We start from the raw sequence: 25,887 nt of genomic DNA on the forward strand, positions 1-25,887 counted from the left end.
AAAGCTGCAGAAACTTTCACACTTCATTACAGGAAGTGCTGCACACGAGCCCAGCTGCGGGGCCAAGCAGTGGGCATCACTTTTGGAGAGGCATCATTGCATGATTCCTGTCAAGCAATTAGTGAGCTCCGAGCACACCAGCCCGGCAGCTTTACTAGCACTAAACAAGGGGAGCAGATTTGTAAACAGCTTGCTGTGGAGTAATATTTTTCTGCTCGTATCATCTAAAAATATCTCGGGAGAATTTGCTCCGGTACAAATGGCTCTGCTTGAAAAGATTTAAAACATAAAAAAAAAGAAAAAAAAAAAAAAAAGAAAAAAAGCTTATGATAATGCAGAGCAGGTTTTCGCTTTGCGTGCCTGCCTTTTTCTCTTCCTAACTTCAAACACTTGCACAGCCCAGAGCTTGGCTTCACTAAAACACCCAGTTTCACCAGAAAGGCAATAAAAACTGTGCTGACACCCACCTCCACCTTCCCCACTTCCCACATGGCCTTATGTGGGGTCAAATTACAGTTTCTTGTCGGGTTTTTTTGGGGTCCCACGTGGGAGCAGCTCTACCTCTGGATGGGCAGAGAGTCTCTGTCTGTGTGGGAGGAGAGGTCAACTGGGACCAGTCTAAAGCTCACAGAGAGGTCCCAAGTCCTCCATTAAGGGTTTCACTCTTCCTAAGACCTTTTATGGGGCATCCACACCTGGGTGGGTGTTGCCCAGAGAAGCTGTGGCTGCCCCATCCCTGGGAGTGTCCAAGGCCAGGTTGGACAGGTCTTGGAGTGACCTGGGCTAGTGGAAGGTGTCCCTGCCCATGGCAGGGGGTGGGATGAGATGGTCTTTAAGATCCCTTCCAACCCAAACCATTCTGGGATTGTGGGATTCCCCGAATCCTTCTGCTGAAGGCCCAGGTGACTCTCTGGGAATCAAGATGTGCTGCTTCCCAGCAGTTTGTAGATGAGCTGCACTCAGTTTAGAAGCAAAGAAATATTTTAATTCCTCTGCTAATGCTTGGGAGCCCTCAGGTCCTTCCATCTCAACCTCTGGTGGAGAGAAAAAGCGTGTTTGGTGCAGTCTGGGTGAGCTCACCACCATCTGCAGCACTGGGTCGAGATGACAGGAGGGATTCAGGCCAACTTGACATCACCAGGAGCAGATCTTGACTCCTGGGTTGGGCTGGATCCTGACCAGGATTGTAAAGGACACAGGTCCCCAGAGTCAGGAGCTGCAACACCAACTGCTCCAAGTGGGCAAAGCTGCTCAAAAGGTGGAGCAGGGAAAGGATCTGTGCCTGTCCTGTGAAGTTTGGGTGATAACACTGAACAGGGACAGGGCTTAAATAGGTCCACATGTGTTTCAGGCCAGGTCAGACAGGGCTTGGAGCAACCTGGGCTAGTGGAAGGTGTCCCTGCCCATGGCAGGGGGTGGGATGAGATGATCCTTAAGGTCCCTTCCAACCCAAACCATCCTGTGACTGTGATATTTGTGACAAGTGACCATGTCCTACCCTGGGGCCTCCTGGAGCCCCTTGGAGCAGCCATGGTCTGGTTGGACAGTGCTTTCCACCTCGGGATCCCAGACTTTGCTGGACCACAGCCAGCTGAACAAGACACATGTAATTTGAGCACTAGTAAGAGTTTCTGTTTTCCCTTCTGCTTATGCCAAGTCAGACCATTTTAGCCATTAAAATCTCTGATGGTTTATTTGGGAGAAAGCAGCTCGTTGGGAAGTTTGTTATTCCATCCACACTGATCCTGAGGAGGCTGCTAATGAAACCACAGAGACCTCCTGATGCCCAGGAATGGCAGAAAGAGGAGTACAAAGTGGCCCACTTTTTACACTTCATTGGGAAGCTTTATAAATTAATTGGAGTACAAAGTCAGGTCTAATTGATGTTTGTATTGATTGAACTGCTCCAAGTCTTAATTTTGGTTGTAAAACTCACTTTAAAATAGAGCCATTTATAATTAAGACAGGATCTGTAATTAATGGAGTTTTATACTCATAAAGCTGCCTCTCTCATCAGTCTAAATTAAACTCCACATGAAAGTTGGTGCAAATTAAATACAGTAGATGCCAAAACTACTTTCTCCGAACTCTTTGCTATTCTTATTAATGTCAAACCAGAAGTGACTTGGAGACAGGAAAAAGTGATGGAAATTCATATTAGAAGAGGTGACAGCAGGGAAGGGCCCCCTGAGGGTGCAGGGAGCTCTGAGGTGGAGCAGGACAGAATCTCAGAATCACTAAGGTTGGAAAAGTCCTCCAAGATCATCAAGTCCAACCATTCCCCCAGCACTGCCAAGGCCACCACTGACCCATGTCCCCAAGTGCCACATCCACATGTTTTTCAACACTTCCAGGGGTGGTGACTCCCCTGGGCAGCTGTGCCAGGGCCTGACCACCCTTTCCATGAAGAAATATTTCCGAATGTCCAACCTAAACCTCCCCTGGTTGTTTCTTCCCATCTCCTCATTTGTCACCACGGCCAAACCCATCACCATCCTCCTCAACACATGATAGCAGCAAAGCCATGAGCCACTTCCCACTTGGAAAATCAATGTACCCCCCTTCTCTCACAATTAGAAGCTGTAAAACAAACCTGCTTCTAAAAATCTTCTGTTCCAGCAGAGTCACCCCAGGTCACCACACACCAGGGGGGGTTCCCAGTGCTGGTGGTTGTTTTAAAACAAGGCCTGGCCGTGCCCCCAAACCCATTAATGAGATTCCCCAGTCCTGGTGACTGTGGTTGACCAGATGACTCTTTCCAACTTGATCTCATCGGAAATCTTTACAGCCATCAACCACAATATTTACAAAGCACAGGCAATTTTGGGCTTGTGGCAAGAAAATAAATCATCTTGGACATATGTAGAGAGCGAAGAGTTCCCCAATAAAGCTGTTTGCCATGTGCAAGAGTCTGCCTCGTCCTTATCTAGGTAATTAGCTATTCCCTTCTTTAAAGGCTCCCATTTAATTGGGGTGGCTGCTTTTAGTGGAATAACATTTCCTCTTCCCAAAAGGGCTCCTACTATTTTTGGGCCGTGTTTTTTTCTGGCTGCCACATTCTGCTTTTCCCACTAAAATGAAAAAGTCACTGCAACCCTCACCAAGTATTTATGACTCCAACATTCCTACACACGCTGTGCTGACATCCATAAGGGCTTGGCACAGCTGTCCAGCATTATCCCACATAACTTCAGTGGAGGCTCAGGGTCCCTCTGGAAAGAGCTGCACAGGTTGAATCGCTCCCTGGAGCTCCCGAGGGTCATCCTTTAGAATTCCCAGCTGTCTCCATGGACAACAGAAGACCAGGGGTTAGAGAAGTCTCAATGAGTTCTTCAGGTGAGGAAAACTGTGCCCACAGCATGAACCACAGCAGGGTTTCTCCCTTCCTTGAGGGTAAGGTCTGTGTTAGCCCTTGGGGTGGCCAGAAATGGTCCTGCTCCCACCAAGGTCATGGGGAAACTCCATCAGAGCTGAGGCCACGATGGAGATGCAGAAAGTGTCTCCCTGCATGGGTGGGAAGAAAATGTCAAAAAAAAGGTCATCAAACCTGTTTGTTTATTCTGTTTTGGGGCTAAACCAGACATTCCATGGCCCTCCTGCCTCAGAGTTCCACTTTTTAGCCCCCTCTGTGAATTTGTGTTGCTCTCATCCCATGGAAGCCTCAGGGGCCTCGTGAGCAAGTGCAGGACGAGGTAAGTGGGAAGGCAGAAAGTTGATTGCTAATGAACCACATCAATTATCATCCTGGTAATTACCCAAAGGACTGAGGTTCAAAAGAGCCTCTTTTCCATCATCCTCATTCCCAGTCTGAACACCCCCACCAGCCTTGGGCTGGCCCACTCACACAGGCAGGCTCAGCCTTGCAAACTGGGATGGCACTGGTTCTGTGCAGGTCCTTCTCAGGCAGCAGATAAGAGATGCCAGTGTTAGCTCAGGTGGACACAGGCAGCTCCATCCCCAAAAAACACCCCATGAGGAGATGGGATGTCCAGAATTCCAGCACCAAGGAAGCTGAAACTCAGGCTGTGAGGATGAAACTTCCTCTAGGATTGGTCCTAAAACCCCTCCTTCAGAAAGAGAAATGGAGATTACCCAGTTATGGGATTCTTTCAGCATCAGAGGGTGAAAGCCCAGCTCTGTCCATGGGAATTTTGCTCCTTCTATCCATGGGCTCAGAATTTCACATTTGCAAAAAAAGCACGTTTTGTTTTGGAGACAACAAGTCCCTTTCCAAGCTGGAAGCAGCTCTTCCATGGGCTGAGCAAGGAGAAGGACACCAACCCTTCTGCCTCCCAGGAAACACTCCATGGGTGGTTTCTCCCTGCATGAGGAAATTCAGGGATCACGTCACCCATCCCTTGACCTGCTGCACTGTTACAGTGAGGCAACAAACTGAACAAAACTCCCAAAAAATCCTCTCTAAATCCCCAAAAGTAATGATCAGCAGCTTTTTAAGTGTGAGGCTGCTTGTCTAATCTAATCTCCTTGTGCATTTTTGCTGTGACCTCCTCCCCCTAAAGGGACACCTGAGTCTTACCCTGAGCGAAAAGAATCAAAGCACGTCTCCTGTTTGCTATTTATCAAAACAGAAACATAAAGAACCACCAGACCTCAGTGCAGGACAGCAGGGAAGCCTGAGGAAAAGCCAGAAAGTCCCTCCAGAACCCTGTATTTAAGCAGCCTCTTTATTTGCTTTGCTTCCATCTCCTCGGCTCATATATTCCCTTTTTATTGTGAAAAATGAGAGCGAGACAAAAGAGAAGATGGGGAATACAGCAAAGGAAAGCTATTGAGAAACCAGCCTGGAAGGCAACTGGAATGAACCCTGAAGAAGCCATTAGCTGCCCTAACCCCTTTAACAGACCCAGAGCGGGGTGGGCAGGGGGAAGTGTCTTTTCTGCATCTCCATCCAAAGCAAACCCTGGATATTTTTACTGCTCAGAAGCAGCGCTGGGCTGGAATCCCAGGATGTGCTGAGCTGGGAGGGACCCCCAAGGATCCTGGAGTCCAACCCTCAGCCCTGCACAGGCCCAGCCCCAAGAGTCACCCCCTGTGCCCCAGAGGATCAGCCAAACCCTCCCTGAGCTCTGGCAGCCTTGGGGCTGTGCCCACTGCCCTGGGGAGCCTGGGCAGTGCCCAACCAGCCTCTGGGGGAAGAACCTTTGCCTGAGATCCAACCTGAGCCTGCCCTGACACAGCTCCAGCCATTCCCTGGGGGCTGTCCCTGTGTTCCCTGTGGCTTTGCCAGCAGCCCCAGCTCAGCTCATCCCCAGAGCAATTAGAGCCCTCGTGGGATGGTGTCAGTGCAGGAATGAGACCCCGAGGACACAAAACCTCCCAGTGACTCAGTTCTGACCCCTCCACTCCCAGGGACCCTCTGCCACCTGGTCAGGACCAGATCTCTGCCCAACCCTCCTCCTTGGCTTGGCCAACACCACCAGACAATGTGTCTCCTGAAGTGCTTTCAGCAAAAAACACAGAGGGAGCCTCTCCGAGACACCTCATCAGCTCCAGCAGCTGCACGGGACACACGGCCGGGCTGCTGCTGAAAGGAAATGTTTGGGTTTGACTCTTTCACTGGAAGTGTCTGACTTTTCCAGCCAAAATCCACACATTTGCCACACCTTCAGAACAGGGATAAGTTAAAAAGCTCAAACTCAAAATGAAACACTTTGTTTTGGAACAGATGTTTGGGGTTTTTTTTCCCCCCTCCAGCTTCTGATTCATGGCAGAAAAATGCAAAAATTCGAATGTGCTGATTTGGCTTAAATTGAAATGGGTCCCCCTACTTGTTTTTTCCCCTATTTTTATTGGGTTTTTTAACTCTAGTGAACTGAAAAATCCCTGAATCTGGGAGCAGTGCCTGTCCTGGGGCTGTGAACCCTCCCTGAGGTCCAGATTGGTTGTGAACCCTCCCTGAGGTCCAGACTTGGTTGTGAACCCTCCCTGAGGTCCAGACTTGGTTGTGAACCCTCCCTGAGGTCCAGACTTGGTTGTGAACCCTCCCTGAGGTCCAGACTTGGTTCTTCCCTCCTGTGCAACCAGGGATGTTGTTACTCCTGGTGCTTTTAGAGAGGGAAACCTGAGCCCATCTCGCTTCCACCTCCCCCGAGGGGCAAAGCAGGACAGAACACGGTTTTGGTGATACCCTCCAACTCTGTATTTTCTCATTTTCCCTCCTGCAACACTGGAATCAAATTTACAAAGCGGTGACAAGCTGCATTTAAGTCGTTGTGATGGACATTTCAGCCCTCAGACACATTGGCAAGCACAGTTTCACATTTCAAAGGCAGAAATTACTGTGTCCCCTCAAAGCACAATTTACTCCTGATGTGCAAACACGAAGAATTGCTGAGGGGGAAAAAAAATGCTTCAAAATCCTTTTTACCTTCAGGAAGTAACAGCAATTACAATCAGTTCCACGGCCACAGTTCTTCCCCCTCCCCAGCCAAACCTATTCCCAGAATCTCAGGCCCTGGATTAGGTTTAGTTGAAAGAAAAGTAATGAGATTTGTGTTTCCTAACAAATTAAACAGAAATTGCCCCAAAGAATAATCCTAAAATACAAAATAGTGCCTCATCCCACATGTTTCTAACAGGCTTGTGTTCTAATGGCTTATTTAGAAAGGGAGACTTCTCTTAAAAGACATCCTAACACAAATATCTTTCACTACCAGAGCTTTGGGGTTTTCTTTCTTTTTTTTTCGTAATTGTCATCAAAAAAAGAGGAAACATTTTAAGAAAGACTTGGTGCAATACTAAAGACTGAAAATTCCAAACATTTCTGGAAGTTATCTTTTCTTGCTCTCACTTATCTCGTGGGTGTTGCTGCAATAGGTCTCAGTGTTGCCTGTGGCACCTCAGGTCTGAGCAACTCAGTCAAACCCACTCCAATGCCAGAGGGATGTTTGATCCCATCTGCTTTTCCCACTGTTGAAGGGTGCCAGGACTTTGGGAACGTTGTCCCTGAGGACACTGAGGTCCAGGATCTCGTGTCACAGCTCAGTTTGGGGCGTGATGCTCCCCCAGGTCCTGCTGCTGGTCCCAGCACACCACAGTCCCTCCCTTGTATCCTCCTGGCTGGATCAGGGCACAGGGGCCGTGCAGAGCGGAGATGAAGGGGACACCAAGGCACAGAGCAAGGTCTTGGCTCAGCTCAGCCTCCAAAACCCACCCCAGGGTGCCCAGAGAGCCCCTGACTGAGCCCCCCCTGCCTGCCTGGAGCAGCATCACCCAGTGAGGAGGGACCAGCAGGACCTTGGGCTGCCCTTAGTCTGCCAAACTCCAGCCCAGCTTTAACTCATCTCATTTGGAGAATGCACAACCCGAGCCAGATTGGCACCAGGCTGAGGAGCTGCAGTGAGATCAGCCCTGCACCCCGTGCTGCAGTGGCAGGGCTGGCACAGAGTGTTTGGTAACCACAGCTCTGCCTCCCCGGGAGCTCTGCTGCATCCCCGTGCTCCTGGACACGGCCCTGGTGGGGAGGCAGAGCAGGACAGCAAAGGGTGACCTCCCTCTGTGCCTCCCTGGTGTTTTCAGGAGCAGCCCCACCCCTGAGGGGTCCCTGCAGCCCTGCACAGCACCCCCAGCACCCTCTGTGTGCACGGGCAGGCAGGAGCTCAGCCTGACTTCAGAGGGTTCATCTGATCCTCTTTGGTGTCACCAAAGCCAGTGGAGCTGGAAAAGCAGCACTTCCCTGCTGGGCTCCTGCCCTGTGCCCCTCTGGTGGCTGCAGCCCCAGGGGCCTGAGGTGCCAGTCAGTGGCTGCACGTGGCTCCAGCTGCCCGTCATTTATGTTCCAGGAACAGCAAATCCTGCTCTGGAGGCAGCTGCCCATCATCCCACCTCCTCTGCAGCTCCAAAGTGTGCCCTCCATCCTGCCATCCCTCCCATCCTGCCCTGCCTCACTGGGCACAGCCCCACGTCCCTCCCCTCCTCTCCTCCTGCCTTCCCCAGCTCTGACTTTTTTGGAGACCACCCAGTGCAAACCCCGGGAGGGACCACAGCTCATTTAGTAATCCCAGATTTTGGACTTATTTCTCGTCTCAGCTGGGGCTGGGATGGTCTCAGGACCCACTTCTGGGCCAGGAAAAGCGGGAAGCAGAGATTTCCAGCTGGAGGGAGAGGACAGCCAGGTCTGCTGGTTTAATTCCTGGCATTCCTGCCCTCCCTCAGCTGCACTCACAGCTAGGTGAGTTCTCACTCTGCCAAGCCACTGGCCTCGTCCTCAGGGCACTAAATGCACTTTCATACCCAGGGACAAGAGCACAGGGAGCAGAGCAGAGCACAGAGGGCCCTGTGGGTGGTGGGCACTGCCCAGGAGAGCAGCAGGATCCTGCCTGGAGCAGGTGCCCTGCCAGCCAAACCAGGGCTGGGAGCACTGCCCTTGACACAGCTCTGCTCCAGTGGCACTGGAAAAAACACCTTCAAAAGAGGCAGGTGAAACCCTCCCCGGATCACTGGGTTTTCCTCCCTGTCATTCCTGCAGCAGCCCCGTGCCAGGGCAGTGCCCTGGTGTGCCAGCCCCTCCTGGGGCACCAACAGGCACCGTGTGACCACGGGCACAGGGACACGGGGAGGGGGGAAAGCCACTGCTCAGGGGATGCTTCACCCAGAGCACCCAAAGCTGGGGGGGCTCAAATGCTCTCCTTCCCATTCCCAAGCATTGCTGCTGCCAGGGAAATTCAGGCACAAAGGGATCAGTGAGCCCCAAACACCCCACAAATGGATCCCAGGGAAACTGAGGCACAAAGGGATCAGTGATCCCCAAACATCCCATAAATAGATCCCAGGGAAACAGAGGAACAAAGGGATCAGTGATCCCAAAACATCCCATAAATAGATCCCAGGGAAACTGAGGCACAAAGAGATCAGTGATCCCAAAACATCCCACAGATAGATTCCAGGGAAATGGAGGCACAAAGGGGTCAGTGACCCCAAAACATCCCACAGATAGATCCCAGATAAACTGAGGCACAAAAGGATCACTGATGGCCAGAGCATCCCACAAATAGATCCCAGGGAAACTGAGGCACAAAGGGATCAGTGATCCCAAAACATCCCAGGGAAGGATCACAGATAGATACCTGGCTTCCTGCTTCTCCATAGAGAGGAACATTCAGAACCAGGCTTTCCCCCTAAATAATGACTTTTATGTGTTAGATCACAGAATATTCTGAGTCCAACTCTGAAATGAATGGACTCCATGATCTTTGTGGGTCCCTTCCAACTCAGAATATTCTGTGATCCAGTACCCAAACCTCATTATTTAGGGAGAAAACCTGTTTTCTGACTGTCCCTCTGTAGAATGCAGTGCAGAACAGAGGTTTTTTGCAGGTGTTTGCACTTTGGTGAGTTGGCTGCTCCGACAGAGCCAAGGGAATCGATTCAGCTTTGCTGTGAGTTGATTAAAGCTGAAGTGCTGAAAGACACAGTGAACTTGCCCAGCCTGGCTAAAATATGTGTGTCCACAGCTCAGAGGGACATCTGACAGTCCAGCATCCCGAAAAGGGCACATTCACAGCAGGCAGAGCATCACAACAACCTCCAAACCCTCACTTCTAGCAAATGAAAGGCTGGAGCTGCACAGCCCAGTGCTGACAGTGAGACACTGGGTGTGACCACACAGAGACCTGGCAGCACCCACAGGACCCTCAGCTCCACCCTGCCCCCGTGCTTGGCACCCAGGGCTGCACTGCTGGGAGTCTGGGATTCACCATCCATCTTCCAACATACTCCAATGGCAGCTTCTCCAGCCCTTTTCCAAGCCCTGAGCCCAGAGCTGCTAAAGAGGCCCCAGAGCTGAAATAACTGGGGAGATGTTTGCTCAGCACTCAGGGCCACCCAGGGATGTCTAAAATCCAGGGCAGAGTCCAGGCCTGTGCCTCTGGCTGGGCAGTTGAAGGAGAAGTGGCTCAGCAGAGGGATTTTGGCTCCCCAGAGCTGCTGTGGCTTCTGCAGTGCTGAGCTTTCCCAGGATCCCAGAAGATGCTGAGCTGGAAGGGACCCACAGGGATCATGGAGTCCAGCCCTCAGTTTTCCCAGTGTCCTGGGATTGAGAAAGGAAGCACCATCAGCTCCCTTCTGGGACACTTCCCAAAAGTCTCTGTTCCTGTGGCACTGCCAGCCCTGCTCAGCCCCAGAACTCCCAAAGCTTGGTCAGCACTTGATGTGTCCCTTTTCCAAGGAAAGATGCTCTGGCCAGACTGGCATCCCAAAGGAGCTTGCTGGGAGCAGGAGTGATGTTCTCAGCAATGCTGGGTGTGCAGCCAGTGTCCAACACCTGGCTGGATCCACAGCTTCCCTGTGCCTCCAGCTGGAAAATGAGGGAGCCAGAGGCATCCAGGCTCTTCTGCTTCCAACCCCAGGGTGTCTGTCATTCCTTATGGCCCCGTCCCACCTCCTCCCACACACAGGGCAATGGGGGGATATTGGCAGAGCAACAAGGATGAGACCCCTGAGTCCACCCAGAAACACTCCCTAGAGCAGCAGCCACTTGCTAAAACCAAAGGTTTTGAGGCAAGGGATGGAAGGAACTTGTAAAATTAATGACCCAGCCCAGCAGCTTGCATAAAAAATTAAAAATCCGTATTAAAATTTGGATAAAAGTGTCACAGTGAGATTTAAGTGCCTTTTAAAGCGTGTTTAGCTCTCGATGGGAATGTGCTCCATGCCCATGGCCCGAGGCACTGCAGGTTCTCAGCTCATCCCACCAGAATGAGGAGCCTCAGCCCAGCACAGTTCTGGGGCAGTGTCTCTGCTGAGGGAGGCAAACCCAGCAGAGCTGGAAGGAGCTGCATGAAGGCCCCCAAACCAACTTCTTCCAGCTCAAAGAGGCTCCTTCTCCACTGCAACAAGCCCTGCCCAGGGATGTCTGAATATCCACCAGCCCGTTCCCATCACTGTGTCAGCAGAGCTGGAGTTCAAACAATCTCTCTAATTGTTGTCCAGATGGTGTCCCTGTAATTCTAATTTGTTGGCAGCCAATCTCATTTTATTTATACTCTCTTGCTGCAAGGACTCTTTCCTTGGAGATGGTGCTGATGCCTGTTCTCGGATTTTGGGGGCAGGGAGTCCAGGTGACACGTTTCTCCTTGGCAGAGGGAGGTTGGAAAAGTGGAAACAGAGCCTCTGCAAGCCCTTCCCAAGGCTGAACCCTAAAAAATGTTTGTCCCCCTGGGTAATCAAAGTATTGGCACCTTGTGTGGGGCTTGATGCAAAGCACTGGAGGGCGGAGGTACTTTCAGTTCTGGAGTTTCCCCCCCATCCAGTTTTCTGCCACCTTCCTGCTGAAAATCCCTAGTGCTGGAGAAACCCCAGAGCTCATCCTAAAACCCTGGTGGTCCCTGCAGCAGCTCAGCCCCTCCTGACATGGTTCCTCCTCTCCATGAAACCTGGAGGAGCCGGAGCTCCCTGTGCTCAGACACCTTGGGTGTTCAAACACTGTTTGGGGTGGGAAGTGATGCTGATTCCAGGGAAGAAAAAGCTTTCCTGGAGGCTGGGAGTGGCAGGTTGGTGATGGTGGGGCTGGATGGTGGCTGGATGGATGGATGGATGGTGGATGGTGGATGGATGGATGGATGGATGGATGGATGGATGGATGGTGGATGGATGGATGGATGGATGGATGGATGGATGGATGGTGGATGGATGGATGGATGGTGGATGGATGGATGGATGGATGGATGGTGGATGGATGGATGGATGGATGGTGGATGGATGGATGGTGGATGGATGGTGGATGGATGGATGGATGGTGGATGGATGGATGGATGGATGGATGGTGGATGGATGGATGGATGGATGGATGGATGGTGGATGGATGGCTGGATGGTGGATGGTGGATGGATGGATGGATGGTGGATGGATGGATGGATGGATGGATGGATGGATGGATGGTGGATGGATGGATGGATGGATGGATGGATGGATGGATGGATGGATGGATGGTGGATGGATGGATGGATGGATGGATGGATGGATGGTGGATGGATGGTGGATGGTGGATGGATGGATGGATGGTGGATGGATGGTGGATGGATGGTGGATGGATGGATGGATGGATGGATGGATGGATGGATGGATGGATGGATGGATGGTGGATGGATGGTGGATGGATGGATGGATGGGTGGATGGATGGTGGATGGATGGTGGATGGATGGATGGATGGATGGATGGATGGATGGATGGATGGTGGATGGATGGTGGATGGATGGTGGATGGATGGTGGATGGATGGATGGATGGATGGATGGATGGATGGATGGTGGATGGATGGTGGATGGATGGATGGATGGATGGATGGATGGTGGATGGATGGTGGATGGATGGATGGATGGATGGGTGGATGGATGGATGGATGGATGGATGGATGGATGGTGGATGGATGGATGGATGGATGGTGGATGGATGGATGGATGGGTGGATGGATGGTGGCTGGATGGATGGATGGTGGATGGATGGATGGATGGATGGATGGATGGATGGATGGTGGATGGATGGATGGATGGATGGTGGATGGATGGTGGCTGGATGGATGGATGGTGGATGGATGGATGGATGGATGGATGGATGGATGGATGGATGGTGGATGGGGGATGGATGGATGGATGGATGGATGGATGGATGGATGGATGGTGGATGGATGGATGGGGCTCCTAGGACCTCGCTGCCCCAGAGGAAACATTCCCAAAGGGAGCTCAGGAGAACAGAGCCCCCACAGCTGCACTGGGCAAGGGCTTCACTCAGCAATCCTGACATCTGGAAACTTCCAGTGAGGCTGGGACAGACCTCAGGGAATGAGAACTACAAACCTCTGCCTTGGGGGATTCCTTAAACCTCAGCAGGGCTGAAGACATGGCCTGGGACAGGTACCCCCCACCCTCCAGCAGCAACTCCACTGGACAGGAACTGCCTGGAGCAAATGGGAGCCTTGGAATAAAATAATACTCTGCAGAGTTTACTGGGAGGGTGGGGAGGCCCTGGCACAGGTTGCCCAGAGAAGCTGTGGCTGCCCCATCCCTGGAAGTGTCCAAGGCCAGGTTGGAGCAACCTGGGCTAGTGGAAGGTGTCCCTGCCCATGGCAGGGGGTGGAACAAGATGAGCTTTAATGTCCCTTCCAACCAAACCATTCCAGGATTCTCTGGCTCTAAGAATATTAATATTGCACCAGATTTTCTCATTTTACTGTTTCATACCTCAAACTCCCAAGTCCCAAGGAAACCCACACTGTAATTAAAATATGGAGCTGGAAAATCAGCAGAAGGAGCTGAGCAGAAGTGAGAGGCACAGCTGCTCCTGTCCACACCAGACTCTGCACGGTGATGCTGCAATTTTATATTCAGAGACATGAAACACTATCAAAGCCCAATAGAAGACATAAATAATTCCACTGCCAGCCATGGCCACTCACAGCAGCGACACTGGATAAACCTCTCCTTAAAAAAAAACTCCTGCAGAAGAGAAAATGAGCTTTATGCACTTCCATCCACTTCATTAACAGGCAGTCCTTACACTGAGCATGGACCTGGAGAGCTGTGCAGGACTCCATGTGCAGAGCATCCCAGGGGAGCTGTATCCCAGTGCTCCTCCACCTTGGCATGGCTGCTGGCCCAGGAAAATATCCTCCCTTCTTCCCTTCTCTTTTCCTTCCTTTCCTTCCTTCCTTTCCTTCCTTCTTTCCTTTCTTTCCTTTCTTTCCTTCCTTCCTCCCTCCTTCCTTCCTTCCCTTCCTTCCTTCCTTCCCTTCCTTTCGTGCCTGCCTTCCTTCCTCTTTCCCCTTTTCCAAGCGTTTTTTCCCCTTCCCATGGACACAAAGCTGAGCAGAGCAGACTCAGCCTGTTGCTGCTCCATGACTCAGTCAAGTGACTAATTCCCCTCTCCCCTGGGTTTCCCTCCTGGAGCACATTCCTTTTCCAAAACACGGCTTGATCTCACCTGGGACAGCACAGATAATCACTCTGGTCCCCACAGGGCACAGCCAGCTGGCTGGGGAGGCTGGAGGGGACCTGCCTGTCCCTGTCCCTTCTGTGCTGTGCCATCAGCAGGATTGAAATCCCTGCTGGAAACACAGAGCCAGAAATATCAACACCCAGAGAGAGAGATGAGGAGCTGCACAACAGCCCCGGCTCTCCAGGGCAAGGGACTGGGATCAAACCTGCCTGGTGACACAGGAGAGAACGAGGGTCTGGATGAGCCACAATCCTCACAGCTCACAGGTTTGTGCTAAATAACAACCCCCAAACGAGAGTGCCTGGAGACAGAGCTCTGCAGGATCCCAGAGTGACAGAACCACAGTCACAGAAACACAGAAACACAGTCACGGGATCACAGAGACACCAAATCACAGAACCACAGAACCACAGAATCACAGAATCACCAAACATAGAATCACAGTCACAGAATCACAGAATCAGAGAACCACAGAATCACAGAATCATAGAATCATAGAATCACAGTCACAGAATCACAGAATCAGAGAACCACAGAGTCACAGTCGTCAAATCACAGAACCACAGAATCATGGAATCACAGAATCAGAGAGTCACCAAATCACAGAACCACAGAATCACCAGGTCATAGAATCACAGAGTGACAGAACCACAGGATCACAGAGTCACAGAGTCAGAGAACCACAGAATCAGTCACCAAATCACAGAATTACAGTCACAGAACCAGAATCGCCAAATCACAGAACCACAGAATCAGAGAGTCACCAAATCACAGAACCACAGAATCACGGAATCACAGAATCATGGAATCACAGAATCAGAGAGTCACCAAATCACAGAACCACAGAATCACAGTCGCAGAATCACAGAATCACCAAATCACTGAGTCAGAATCAGAGAGTCACAGAATCATCAAATCACAGTCACAGCACGACAGAATCCCAGAGTCACAGAGTCACAGAATGTGCTGGGATGGAAGGGACCCCTAAGGATCAAGGAGTCCAACCCTCAGCCCTGCACAGGCCCAGCCCCAGGAGTCACACCCAGTGCCCCAGAGGATCAGCCAAACCCTCCTGGAGCTGGGGCAGGCTCCCTTCCCAGGGCATACAACATCCAAGGACCATCATCTCGGATGTGCAGCCCTGATTTTGGCCTTATTTCCAGAGGCAGGGTTAGGATGGCACTGCTGTGGGGCCATTTCACCTGCAGTGTGTCCCCAGCAGGGACCCAGAGTGTCACCAGCCCCATGACTGCCCTTCTGGCCCTGCTGCTGGGGCTCCAGAACCTGCTGCAGCCCCCACACACCTTGAGCCACTTGGCACTGCCTGTGTTCTTGGCAAGCAGGAGAGAACTGCTAATCTAAACTCCATGTGGGGCAGCATTTAACCATGACCTTTAAATTATTTCAAGAACTGTTTCCCAGGGTACTCTGGAGCTGCTCATGGTTCTCTTCTACACAGGAGCCCAGGAAAGAGCTGCTGGGGGTGACAAAAGGGAGCTTGCTGGGAAGAAGCAGAAACCAAGTAAAGCACATCCTGCAAGGAGGTGTAAAATCCACAGTGACAGAACAGCCTCTTGCTGAGGAATCTCCACGTTCCTGCCTTGGAGCTGCTGCACCCCAAGCTCCTGCAGGCAGCAGCTCTGCCCCATTCCACGTGCTGCTCTGCTGACATCTCCAGTTCAGGCAGGCAAAACTGGAGATGCAGCTCAACCTTCAAGCCAAAAGACACCTCTCCCAGCCTAGAAAAACCCTTACAGACACCCCAGACCCACCTCCCGGGGCGGGAGCTGCGTGACCTGCAGCCCCAGATGCCAAGAGCTGTCCTGCAGCACCATTTCCTCCTGCTGATTTCAAAGGAATCTGGGGCAGGTAAGGATTTCTCTCGATGTCTTTCTGGACAAACAGCTGCTGCTGTGGTTCAGCTTTGGGGTTTCTCTGCAAGGCACTGACTGGTTCACATCTCCCAGGCACTTTTTGCAAAGCCTGCTTCTCACGCGTGTGCCTCCCTTCAGGTGATATTTGTCACATTCCTGCTATGGGAATGTTTTTGCCTCCTGACAATACCCTTTAGATAGTGCCTATGGAGGTGGATGACTCAAGCTTGACATGATTATTTCCATCCACCACTTTTTTTATTAAAAATACTCCAAACGTGGGGACGGGAGGTGGTTTGAGGAGGGACGTGGAAACCGCAGGGTCGGCACAAACCACGCCACAGTTCCATGGCACCCAACAGCAGCCAGGAAATCTATATGTAAAACAGCCCCTCCCAGCCTTAACGTAGAAAACCAGCCCCTCCCAGCCTTGATTTATAATCTCATGCCCAGAAACCTCCAAGCACACGGCGATAACTCCGATCCAAAACCCCGCCGTGCTTTGCAGCCCCTCAGAGGCAGGTTATGGATGTGCTGCCACCTCCAACTTCATCATTTGGTGGCTGCTAACAAAGTTAAGGAGCTCCTAATATGGCTTTGTGCAAGTTAATTCCCCTTCTGTGGCGGTGACAGCTCCTAAACACCCTCACACTACTACAGAGCCCCAAAGAGAACCACAAATAGCAGCGTGGCTGCTCGGAATAGAAGAGGCATCAGCAGTGACCTGTTATCTCTCCAGCCTCTTCCCTGGCTGCCAGAACTGTGTTTAAAGCAGGATGGAAAAAAACCAGAGCCCAGTTCAAGTTGACAGATGGTTGATGGAAGTCTGGGAAGTTTTCAGAGGGGAAAACTTACTCTGCTCTCGTTGGATCCCACCTGGAATAGTGTGGGCAGTTCTGGTGCCCCCAACAAAGGAGGGACATGGAATTGTTGAAGCAAGTCTGGAGTTGGTAAGAGGACCTCACCTATGGAGACAGGCTGGGAAAATTGGGATTGTTCAGCCTGGAGAAGAGAAAGCTCTGGGAGAGCTGAGAGCCCCTTCCTGGGCCTAAAGGGGCCCCAGGAGAGCTGGAGAAGGACTGAGGACAAGGATGGAGGGACAGGACAAGGGGCAATGGCTTCCCACTGCCAGAGTTAGATGGGATATTGGGAAGGAATTCTTGCCTGTGAGGGTGGTGAAGGGCTGGGGTGGAATTCCAAGAGAAGCTGTGGCTGCTCCATCCCTGGAAGTGTCCCAGGCCAGGTTGGACAGGGCTTGGAGCAACCTGGGCTAGTGGAAGGTGTCCCTGTCCCTGGCAGGGGGTGGGACTGGGTGAGTTTTAAGGTCCCTTCCAACCTGACCTGTTCCATGATTCGAAATATTTCTTAGAAAAACCAGTCAGAGAAGAGGCAGAGCAGCACCTTAAGCACACTGGATGTCCATCCCAAAACCTGGACTCCTTTTCTCTTACATTACTTGAAGCCAGAACTATTTTTTCATTCCCTGATCTCCATATTATCCCTCACCCATCACCCTCAGGCTGCAAACAGGGAGAACTCAGTATTCACTGCAGGGAGACAGGCTGTGTTCCAGCCTGTATTCCAGTCAGGCTGCACAGATCCTGCAGCATCCCAGAGCCCACAATTCCAGAAATCCTTCCCCAAGTGCTGAGACAGGCAATGCTAGACATGGAAAACAAAAAAAATCTGCTGGAAAAACCCCAGCAGATCAGGCACTTGTTGGAGCCCCGAGCGCAGAGGGAACATTACAGAAAATTCCCACTGACTTCCCCAGCTTCAAACCTTTCATAATTTAATATGTGTGACTGGAATTTCTCAATAGGCTGGAACTCCCTCAGGAGCAAAATCTCATTGAAAAAGAAACCAAGGAGAATTTTGGCATCTCTTTCCCAACCCTGTAAGATTAAATGCAAATATGTTATTGGCGTCGAGCTATCACAGCTTGATATATCCACAAAGCTCCCATACCCTGACATTAACTTCTCAAGGAAGAACATTTTGTTACTCACCCTCAGACAGTTTATGCTCAAAGGCAGAAAGACTAATTCTGTTTTAGGTTGGGCAGTGAACAGTGGTACCTTCCCCAATTACCAGCACACCTAGGCACTGATCTGCTATTAGTGACAAAGCACAGCAAGACAGAGATGCTGCCTTAATGTTAAACATAAATTCCAGAGGCTGTGTGCTGCTGGCTGGCACACAGAAAACTCTCTGCAGCTTCTTATGCTGCTCTGCCTTCAGCAGACACGAATCAATTTGGTGTCACTTCTGTGTTTGCAGGTGGAAAAAAACGGCCTGAGGTTGAGCTCTCCTCAGCACCGGGGCACGTCCTCCTGGCAGAGCCACAAAGCCCTCGGAAAGAGGGGCTTGTGGAGCACAGGGCTCTCAGGAAAATAATCTGGCTGAATTCTAGCAGGAAGCCCGTGCTTAACAGGCAGGAAATAAATGGCTGATTAGTTAAATCTCCCGGAGAACGAGGGGGATGCTCTTTGTGCCCGGAGCTGAATGAACGCTCCCGCTCGGAGCTCGGCGCTAATGGGGCACCGAGGGGGCTAATGGGGGACTGGCATTAGCAGCGACCCGGGCAACTCCTGCACACCTAACTCGCTTCATTTGCCTTAATTAAGGGAGATGAGCCGCGCTCCGCAGCCTTGGAGTGCTGGGGAAGGGGGGGCCCTTCTCCCGCAGCTGCTGCTCCCACCCCGCAGGGCAAAGGGATGGCAGAGGGTTTGGGAGCCTGCAGAGTCCAGCGGGGGTCAGGGGGGCACGGCAAGGGTGGAGATGAGCTGGGCTGCCTTCCCACTCCAGCCACAGGTCATTGCTGTGCACACAGCAGGGAGACAAACCAGGGATGAGTGGGATGGGATGGCCCTGGCAGTGTGTCCCAGTCCTGACAGTGGGTTCCAGCCCTGACAGTGTGTCCCAGCCCTGACAGTGGGTTCCAGCCCTGACAGTGTGTCCCAGCCCTGACAATGTGTCCCAGCCCTGACAGTGTGTCCCAGCCCTGACAGTGGGTTCCAGCCCTGACAGTGTGTCCCAGCCCTGGCAGTATGTCCCAGCCCTGGCAGTGTGTCCCAGTCCTGACAGTGTGTCCCAGCCCTGACAGTGGGTTCCAGCCCTGACAGTGTGTCCCAGCCCTGACAATGTGTCCCAGCCCTGACAGTGTGTCCAGCCCTGACAGTGTGTCCCAGCCCTGACAGTGTGTCCAGCCCTGACAGTGTGTCCCAGCCCTGACAGTGGGTTCCAGCCCTGATGCCACTTCATAGAGTCATGGAATCATGGAATTATTAAGGTTGCAAAAGACTTTCAAGATCATTGAGTGCAACCTTTGACCAAACACCACCCCTTGGATCAGCTCTTGACAGTTGTCTGCAAATCCCAGTTACAGCAGCTGTGCTCTGACCAGGGTTGGCACAACCAAAAACCCCCTCGTTGTCTGTGTTTGGAATGAACTGCAGGACCTGATCTCACCTCCTGCCACAGGGACAACAGCAAAGCTTCACCTGCAACACAGCTTGGCATCTCTAGGATGCAGAGAAGCTGAGTCACCTCAGTTCAGCTGAACTTCAATCTTCAAGCCAAGCTCCTGTGCCCCAGAAGAGCCCAGGACAGGCCCTGGGCAGTCCTGAGGTCTGAGCTGAGCTGCCCTGAAAGGGGTTCCTCGTGTTGCATCTCTCCTCTGAGCTGCCTTCTCACTCACTAGGGAGGAGAAAGCCCTGTTTGTACCAAAGATAAGTTAATTCAAAGCTCACAAACCCAAATCCAAAGGCTTGTAAACCGAGCTCTGATTTACAAAAGCACACATGAAGAGGGGGAGGGTGAGAAGAAATGTTTGCCAAACTTCCTCCAGCCTGCCCTGGAAGGACCATTTCCCCCTTGCACCCTTCCCCTGATCATTTCCTCCTGGAGTTCTCCATCGAGGCCACTCCTTATGATCATGGCTTGTACCAAATGTCCACTGGGAAGCAACCCAAGAGCTTCAGTTTGTTCCACAGCACTCAAAGCCCAGCTGTCCACAAATTAACTTTTGCTTAGAAATGACCCTGAGGAGCCATAAATCATCTACAAAGGAGACCTTCCCACCACAAACCAGGCTGGGAGTCTACCTGGCCACACATCCTTTCTGCAGGGCAGGAGGGATTAGCAACAACCAGCTTCCAGGCAGAAAATGATGGGATCCTACAGGCAGCAGATGTGGATAACCCTCCTGATGGCCTTTGCCAGCCTGAGGCCAGGCTGTGCTCCCAATCACTGACCTGTGAAAGGGAATTTTAAAGCCCTTCCCAGCTTCTTAAGCCACAAGCTGCCTCCATGCATCTTGTTTTATTGAGACACAGAGAAACCTCACTTTTGAAAGGCCACAAAGCAAACGAGACGACTCGGAAGGGACAGACTCGGCTCTGCAGGTTCCAGGAAAGCTAAAAGCATCTTTGCAATACACATTAGCCTAAATTTTCTCTTGCACTTTTGCCCATAAAATGCAGCCTTCCTGTCTCAAGAAGCTGCCTTCTTGACTTCTTGACTTTGTCCTTCTTGCCTCTCAGAAGGACGAAATCCGAGCCTAAAATCCCTCCCCGGCTCTCCACGCTCGGGGCCCTTTTCTCTGCGCCCGACCTGCTGAGCCATCCCTTCCTCCTCACTCCACGGGGAGAACACCTGCTGACAACACCGTGGAAAAGGTGAATTTGGAAAAGCAACTTGGGAACCCCCCCGGATGTGCTCACCATCCAGCTCCTCCACGGAGATGTTGGCGAGCTGTTCGCTGTCGCTGCCGGCGGAGAGCGAGCGGTTCAGGTAGTTGCCCTTGTACAACAAGCCAGCTGTCACATGGTGGAATGGCATCTTCTCCCTGGGAACGAGAGGAAAGGGAAAAGAATGGTTGGTTGGAATGATTTGGCCCTGTTTTACTGGAATGGTACAAGAGCAGTGTGTGCCTTGAGGGAGTAGCTGGGCCGAAGCGTCCCCGGCGAGGTTGGCGCGTGACTGATGGGCTGCAGGTTTGATTGAGTGTCTGAGAGAGGAGCTAAACAAACAAAAATGCAGCTGCTGCTTCCTGGTGATGAAGAAGAGTGAGCAGAGACAGAGCAGCAGGAAAAGAGGACTCTCTAGCACTCGTATGGCAGCTTTCAGCCTCCAGATTTGCTTCTTGGTAATAGTTTCACAGTGCACAGGGGTCTGCATTGACATGCAATTAAAAAATCTGAAAAGATTCCATAAGATCATGGAATTATAGAATGGTCTGGGTTGGAAAGACCTTAAAGCTCATCTTGTTCTACCCTCCTGCCATGGGCAGGGACACCTTCCCCTAGACCAGGCTGCTCCAAGCCCTGTCCAACCCGGCCTTGGACAATCCCAGAAATGCAACATCCCCAACTAGATCCAGCAGCACAACTTCCAAAGCCCTGCAAGAGCCTGGAGACCATCTCTCAGCCCCTGCTCTGGAGCTTCCAGGCCCCTGAGGTGGTTTAACCCCCCACCCAGGGCACCCTCCCTGAGCGAGGTGCTCGTCACCACCAGTTCCTGGGCTCCAGACTTCAGGGAGAAGAAGAAAGAAGAAAATTCCCATTCGGGCAGGGCCCAACAAAGAACATTTTCACCTCCCAACTCTGATAGGGAAGGAAAAATACTGCTCAACAGGAGGCTGGAGCAGCAGGGTGTTTGCAAACTGTGCAGGTATAAACACGGCAGCAGAGTGAAGGGCAGCCATCTGCACAGACAAAAGTGGGAATTACTGTCAGCAGCACTTACACATTGATTTAGGATACACAAGAAAGAGGCAAGTTTGCCAAAGTCAATTGAAATATTAAGAGGGAGATTTGTCATCCCCTTGGCTGGATCCAGGCAGCACAAACCCATTGTGGGCCTTTCTGTTCCATGTTTCCAGTGGATATAAATCAGGAGAGCCACACCAATATCCCCTGGGATCCGGCCCAGGGGCTCTGCAGGGGCTGGAAGGTGGCCAGGACACCCTGGGCACGGTTTGCAACCCTCCATTAATATCAATTTATGCTTTGGCACAACCCCCTCATGTCCCTGGGGGTCACAGCCCCTTGGAAACAAACTCCAAGGGCATCTTTGCTGTAGCCATGGAGCATCCTTGCCTTGCCATAAGTGCCACCTCCTGAATCCTTCTCCAGCCAGCACTCCAATTACAAGGATGATCTGGCTCTTACTCAGCCATATGTTCCTACCACAGTCAATAAAACAAATCTATATCCACATATATATGAATTAATTTTGTAACAAATGCCTCCTTGCCTCACTGAGTCAGGAACAGTTTCAAGAGACTCCCCAAGAGCAAAATAACCTGGAGACACTGGGAAGCAAAGAGGAAAAGCCATGAGGCTTCTCATGCACTGCTCAGCACGTCCCTGGAATTTCTCTGGCAGTAATTATGTAAATAAATCCTAATCGTAACTTTAAGTATTTTTATTTGGGAGCCAGTTCCTTCAGCAGCACATTAGAAACCGTAAACAAGGTTTTCTTTTTCATTAAGCACATCTGTAATTTCCCAGCACTTGCCAATTAATGTGTTTCCTTGGGATCTCTTGCTGGCTCTGACATATTTTTCTCAGCACTAAGGTGGGAATTTTACCTTTCTTAGTTTCCAGGCCCACCACAAAGTATTCAGGGAATGCTAGATCCTTGTTTTCTCTTGAAAAACACCCCAGGGAATCTCCGAATATCCCGAGTTGGGAGGGACCCCCAAAGACCATCGAGCCCTGCACAGGACAACCCCAAAAATCACAGCATCCATCAACAGGGTTTTCAAAACCCTGTTGAATGAAAGGGGTTTAATCCAACACGGGGATGTGCTTGCACTGCAAACCCAGAGTGTGCTGAGCCCGTGGGGCTGGGCACGGACCCAGCACCCCCCTGCCCCAGCCCGGGGTTGTGCTCCCTCCCTGAGCTCCCCCAGCGCTGGAGCAGCAGCAAACCCTGCAGTTAAGTTCACTAAAGCATTTCTGAAATCACTTTCCCTGCCTCTGCTTCTACAAGCAGTAAAAAAAAAAAAGAAAAAATGACAATGCATCTCCCCTGAGGGCTGGAGTGTTTAAAATCAGCTCCCTGGGATCCTGGAATGTGTTTTAGTGCTGGAGGAGACCCGTGATACCCTGGGGAGAGAAATCCAGGATTCAATTCTACCACCCAGGTATGTATTAGTATTTTTAAAAATCTAATATTATTCCACAGAAAACCTGCAGAGCTGCTGGAATTCAACAGCTCTCAACCTGCCTCCAGTTTGAGCCAGGGATGCTCAGAACTGGACCAGCAGCAGCTCCTGTGCTGGGTGTCCAACAGGGATGTGCAGCTGCACCTCAGGCACGCTCAGCAACCTGCAGAGAGGAGCCTGAGGCCAAAAACAGGCCTGAAAGGAGGGGAAAAAACAGCAAAAAGGGGCACAGGGAGGGTGGGCTGTGGGAGAGCTGGTGAAACACAGCACCAGGTTTTGTAAAGCACTCAAGGTTGAAATCCGAGTAAAGCTTCAGGGGAATATGTGGGTGCCTGATGCCTGTCTGGAAAAAAAAGACCTGTCCTAGCACAGCCAGATCAGTCCAGGCTGGAACCCCCATCACTGGAAGTGTTCAAGGCCTTGGAGTAACCCTGTGTTGGGGAAGGTGTCCCTGCCCATGGCAGGGGGTGGAGCTGGATGAGTTGTGAGGCTCCTTCCAACCCAAACCAGTCTGGGATTCTGTGAAAGGCTCATTTTGAATTTCACCAAAATGTCCATGCTGGAAACACAGAAACCTTCACGTGGTGAGGCCCTGGGTAAGCTCAGAGCATGAGTGAGCTGGTGCTGATGGGATCCAGCCCACACTGGGGTGATGCCCTGCCCAGGGCTGGTGCTGGACTGCAAAGAGCCAAAGGGTTTCTACCTCTCCAATGTGTTAAATTTGCAGCAATTTTCCTCTCCCCTGGCTGGGAGCTGGGCAGATGTCCTGAATGGGACTAGGGCAGATGCCCCTCAGCTCCTGCCCCATTCCCAGAGCTGTACAACAAGCAGGGAACTGAACCCTGAGCTTTGCTCTCCATCTCTGAGCAGTCAGGACAGACACATCTTCTCTGGGGGGACCAGGGACAGCCCCAGGGAATGGCTGGAGCTGTGTCAGGGCAGGCTCAGGTTGGATCTCAGCCAAAGGTTCTTCCCCCAGAGGCTGGTTGGGCACTGCCCAGGCTCCCCAGGGCAGTGGGCACAGCCCCAAGGCTGCCAGAGCTCAGGGAGGGTTTGGCTGATCCTCTGGGGCACAGGGGGTGACTCTTGGGGCTGGGCCTGTGCAGGGCTCAGGGTTGGACTCTGGGATCCTTGTGGGTCCCTCCCAGCTCAGCACATCCTGGGATTCTGTGAGTCTGGGGTTCTGTGATTTTCCACAGAGCAACTCTCAACCCGAAAGGCAGAGTGGGATTCTGGAGCAGTGAAATCTCCTCGAATAATCTCATGAAAACATTGACATTTAACCAAAGAGGCCTCAAAGAACCCATAAACATGTGTCTGGAGACGTTACCATGGTACCTTGCCAAGGTTGCAGTGCCTGTGCCAAGCTCCCCAGCAGGTTCCATCCCCCGGAATGCCGGGTGGCAGCTCTGCCAGCCCCGCTCCTGCCTCTCGCCACAGCCACATTTGGGGGGTTTTAGAAGGTGTTCAGAAGCAATTTGCCATCAGGATAAAAAAAAAAGAAGACATCTCCATGCTGCTCACATGTCTCCTCATGGTTTGCATCCTTCCCCAGCTTTCTAAAAAGGCTTCCAAGACCCAAAATCCACACGAACATTCAACTGGAAGGTTTAGCTCAAATATCATCAACGAGACGGGATCAGGATTAATTTGTATTTATCCTGGATCTCCCTTGGGAGTTACCAATTTGGAAAAGGTTTCTTGTTAAACTCCCTCCTAAGTGCAGCACAAAATGATGTCCAGGAGCTGACCCTGGTTTAACCTCTTGGCTTAACATCCCCAAGCAGATAACACACAACTGTTTGGGTCCCACCTGGCCAGTATCGTGCATTTGCCTTTATTCAGCTGGAATTCTGGGGGTCCCAGGAGGTTGTAACAACCTGGGCCAGCAGCTCCCCAGGCTGGATGTTGACCATCCCCACAGGGTGTCAAACAGGAATGACGGAAACGTGGGATGAGGGTGAAACTGAGATTTCCATCTCTCCCACAAATCTGGCAGAAAGTTCCAGCTGGAGGTGCAGGGAAACACAGGGATATGGGTGGACAAACACACACGAGCAGCACAACAGCAAAAGCTTTGCTTTCTTAGGGAAAGGGGCTGCAAGAAATACAGGAATCCACAGAAAATCTGTGAAGCAACCAGATGGTTGGGAAGCTGGAAGAGAGTAGCTGTAAAATCCCTCAGCTCACTTTCAAACCCTTTAAAAATTCATCAAATGAAGTACCGGTGTTAAAGATGCTTCTCCCTGGGCACAGCAACGTTTCAACATGGAAAGCAAAGAAGAGCAGTGACTTCTGAGGAGAGGATCCCCTTTTCCCCGGGGCTGGAGCACTGCCATTATCTTCTGTGTGATATCCAGCTGGATCCAAGGGGAAGGGCAGAGCAAACAGAGCCCTGAGCATCCCCTGGGAAATTCCTGGGCTGTTTGATCCTCCCTGCTCTGGGCACGACACACCAGCCAGGGGACACCACCGGCTTCCCATCACTATTCCTGCTCCATTTTCCATTTGTTGCTGTCCATGCACTAGTGCTTTCCCTCTCTCCAAGGTCATGGATTAATCTCTGGCTTAGGAGAGACTGAGCTGGACTAAATCTCCGTGTTTGCAGCCAATATAGTTAAGGGAAGACAACTCAAGTGCTTCACTGCAGACACGTGGCCTTGGCAACATCCCTCTGCCAGGAAGAGCCCTAAGTCACTTTGTCCCTTATCACCTGCATTCCCTGTTGCCAACAATAGCTTTAAAGATTTTTTTTTAATTTATTTTGTACACAAACTTGGCACCTCAAATGCAACATGAGCCCAAGCTGCCACAGGAAAAGCCTGAAGGGCTCAAAGAGGCTCCTTTTGGCACTGGGAGGAGCTCTGAGGATGCAGAGCTCTGGAAGGT

At 51.5% G+C, this 25,887-nt stretch overlaps 1 protein-coding gene across 4 annotated transcripts in view; it reads right to left on the minus strand.

Moving 5' to 3' along the window:
- The window catches only part of CALN1 (calneuron 1), a 178,429-nt gene that overhangs the window by 141,953 nt on the left and 10,589 nt on the right, over window positions 1–25,887 (minus strand). For all 4 annotated transcript variants that reach the window (XM_064677618.1, XM_064677622.1, XM_064677621.1 and 1 more), the window contains one exon: window positions 20,549–20,673. In XM_064677618.1, the coding sequence (XP_064533688.1) occupies window positions 20,549–20,673 (125 nt within the window). The remainder of the gene's footprint in view (window positions 1–20,548; window positions 20,674–25,887) is intronic.

The sequence above is a fragment of the Pseudopipra pipra genome, chromosome 21, assembly GCF_036250125.1.
Source record: "Pseudopipra pipra isolate bDixPip1 chromosome 21, bDixPip1.hap1, whole genome shotgun sequence".
Lineage (NCBI taxonomy): Eukaryota > Metazoa > Chordata > Aves > Passeriformes > Pipridae > Pseudopipra > Pseudopipra pipra.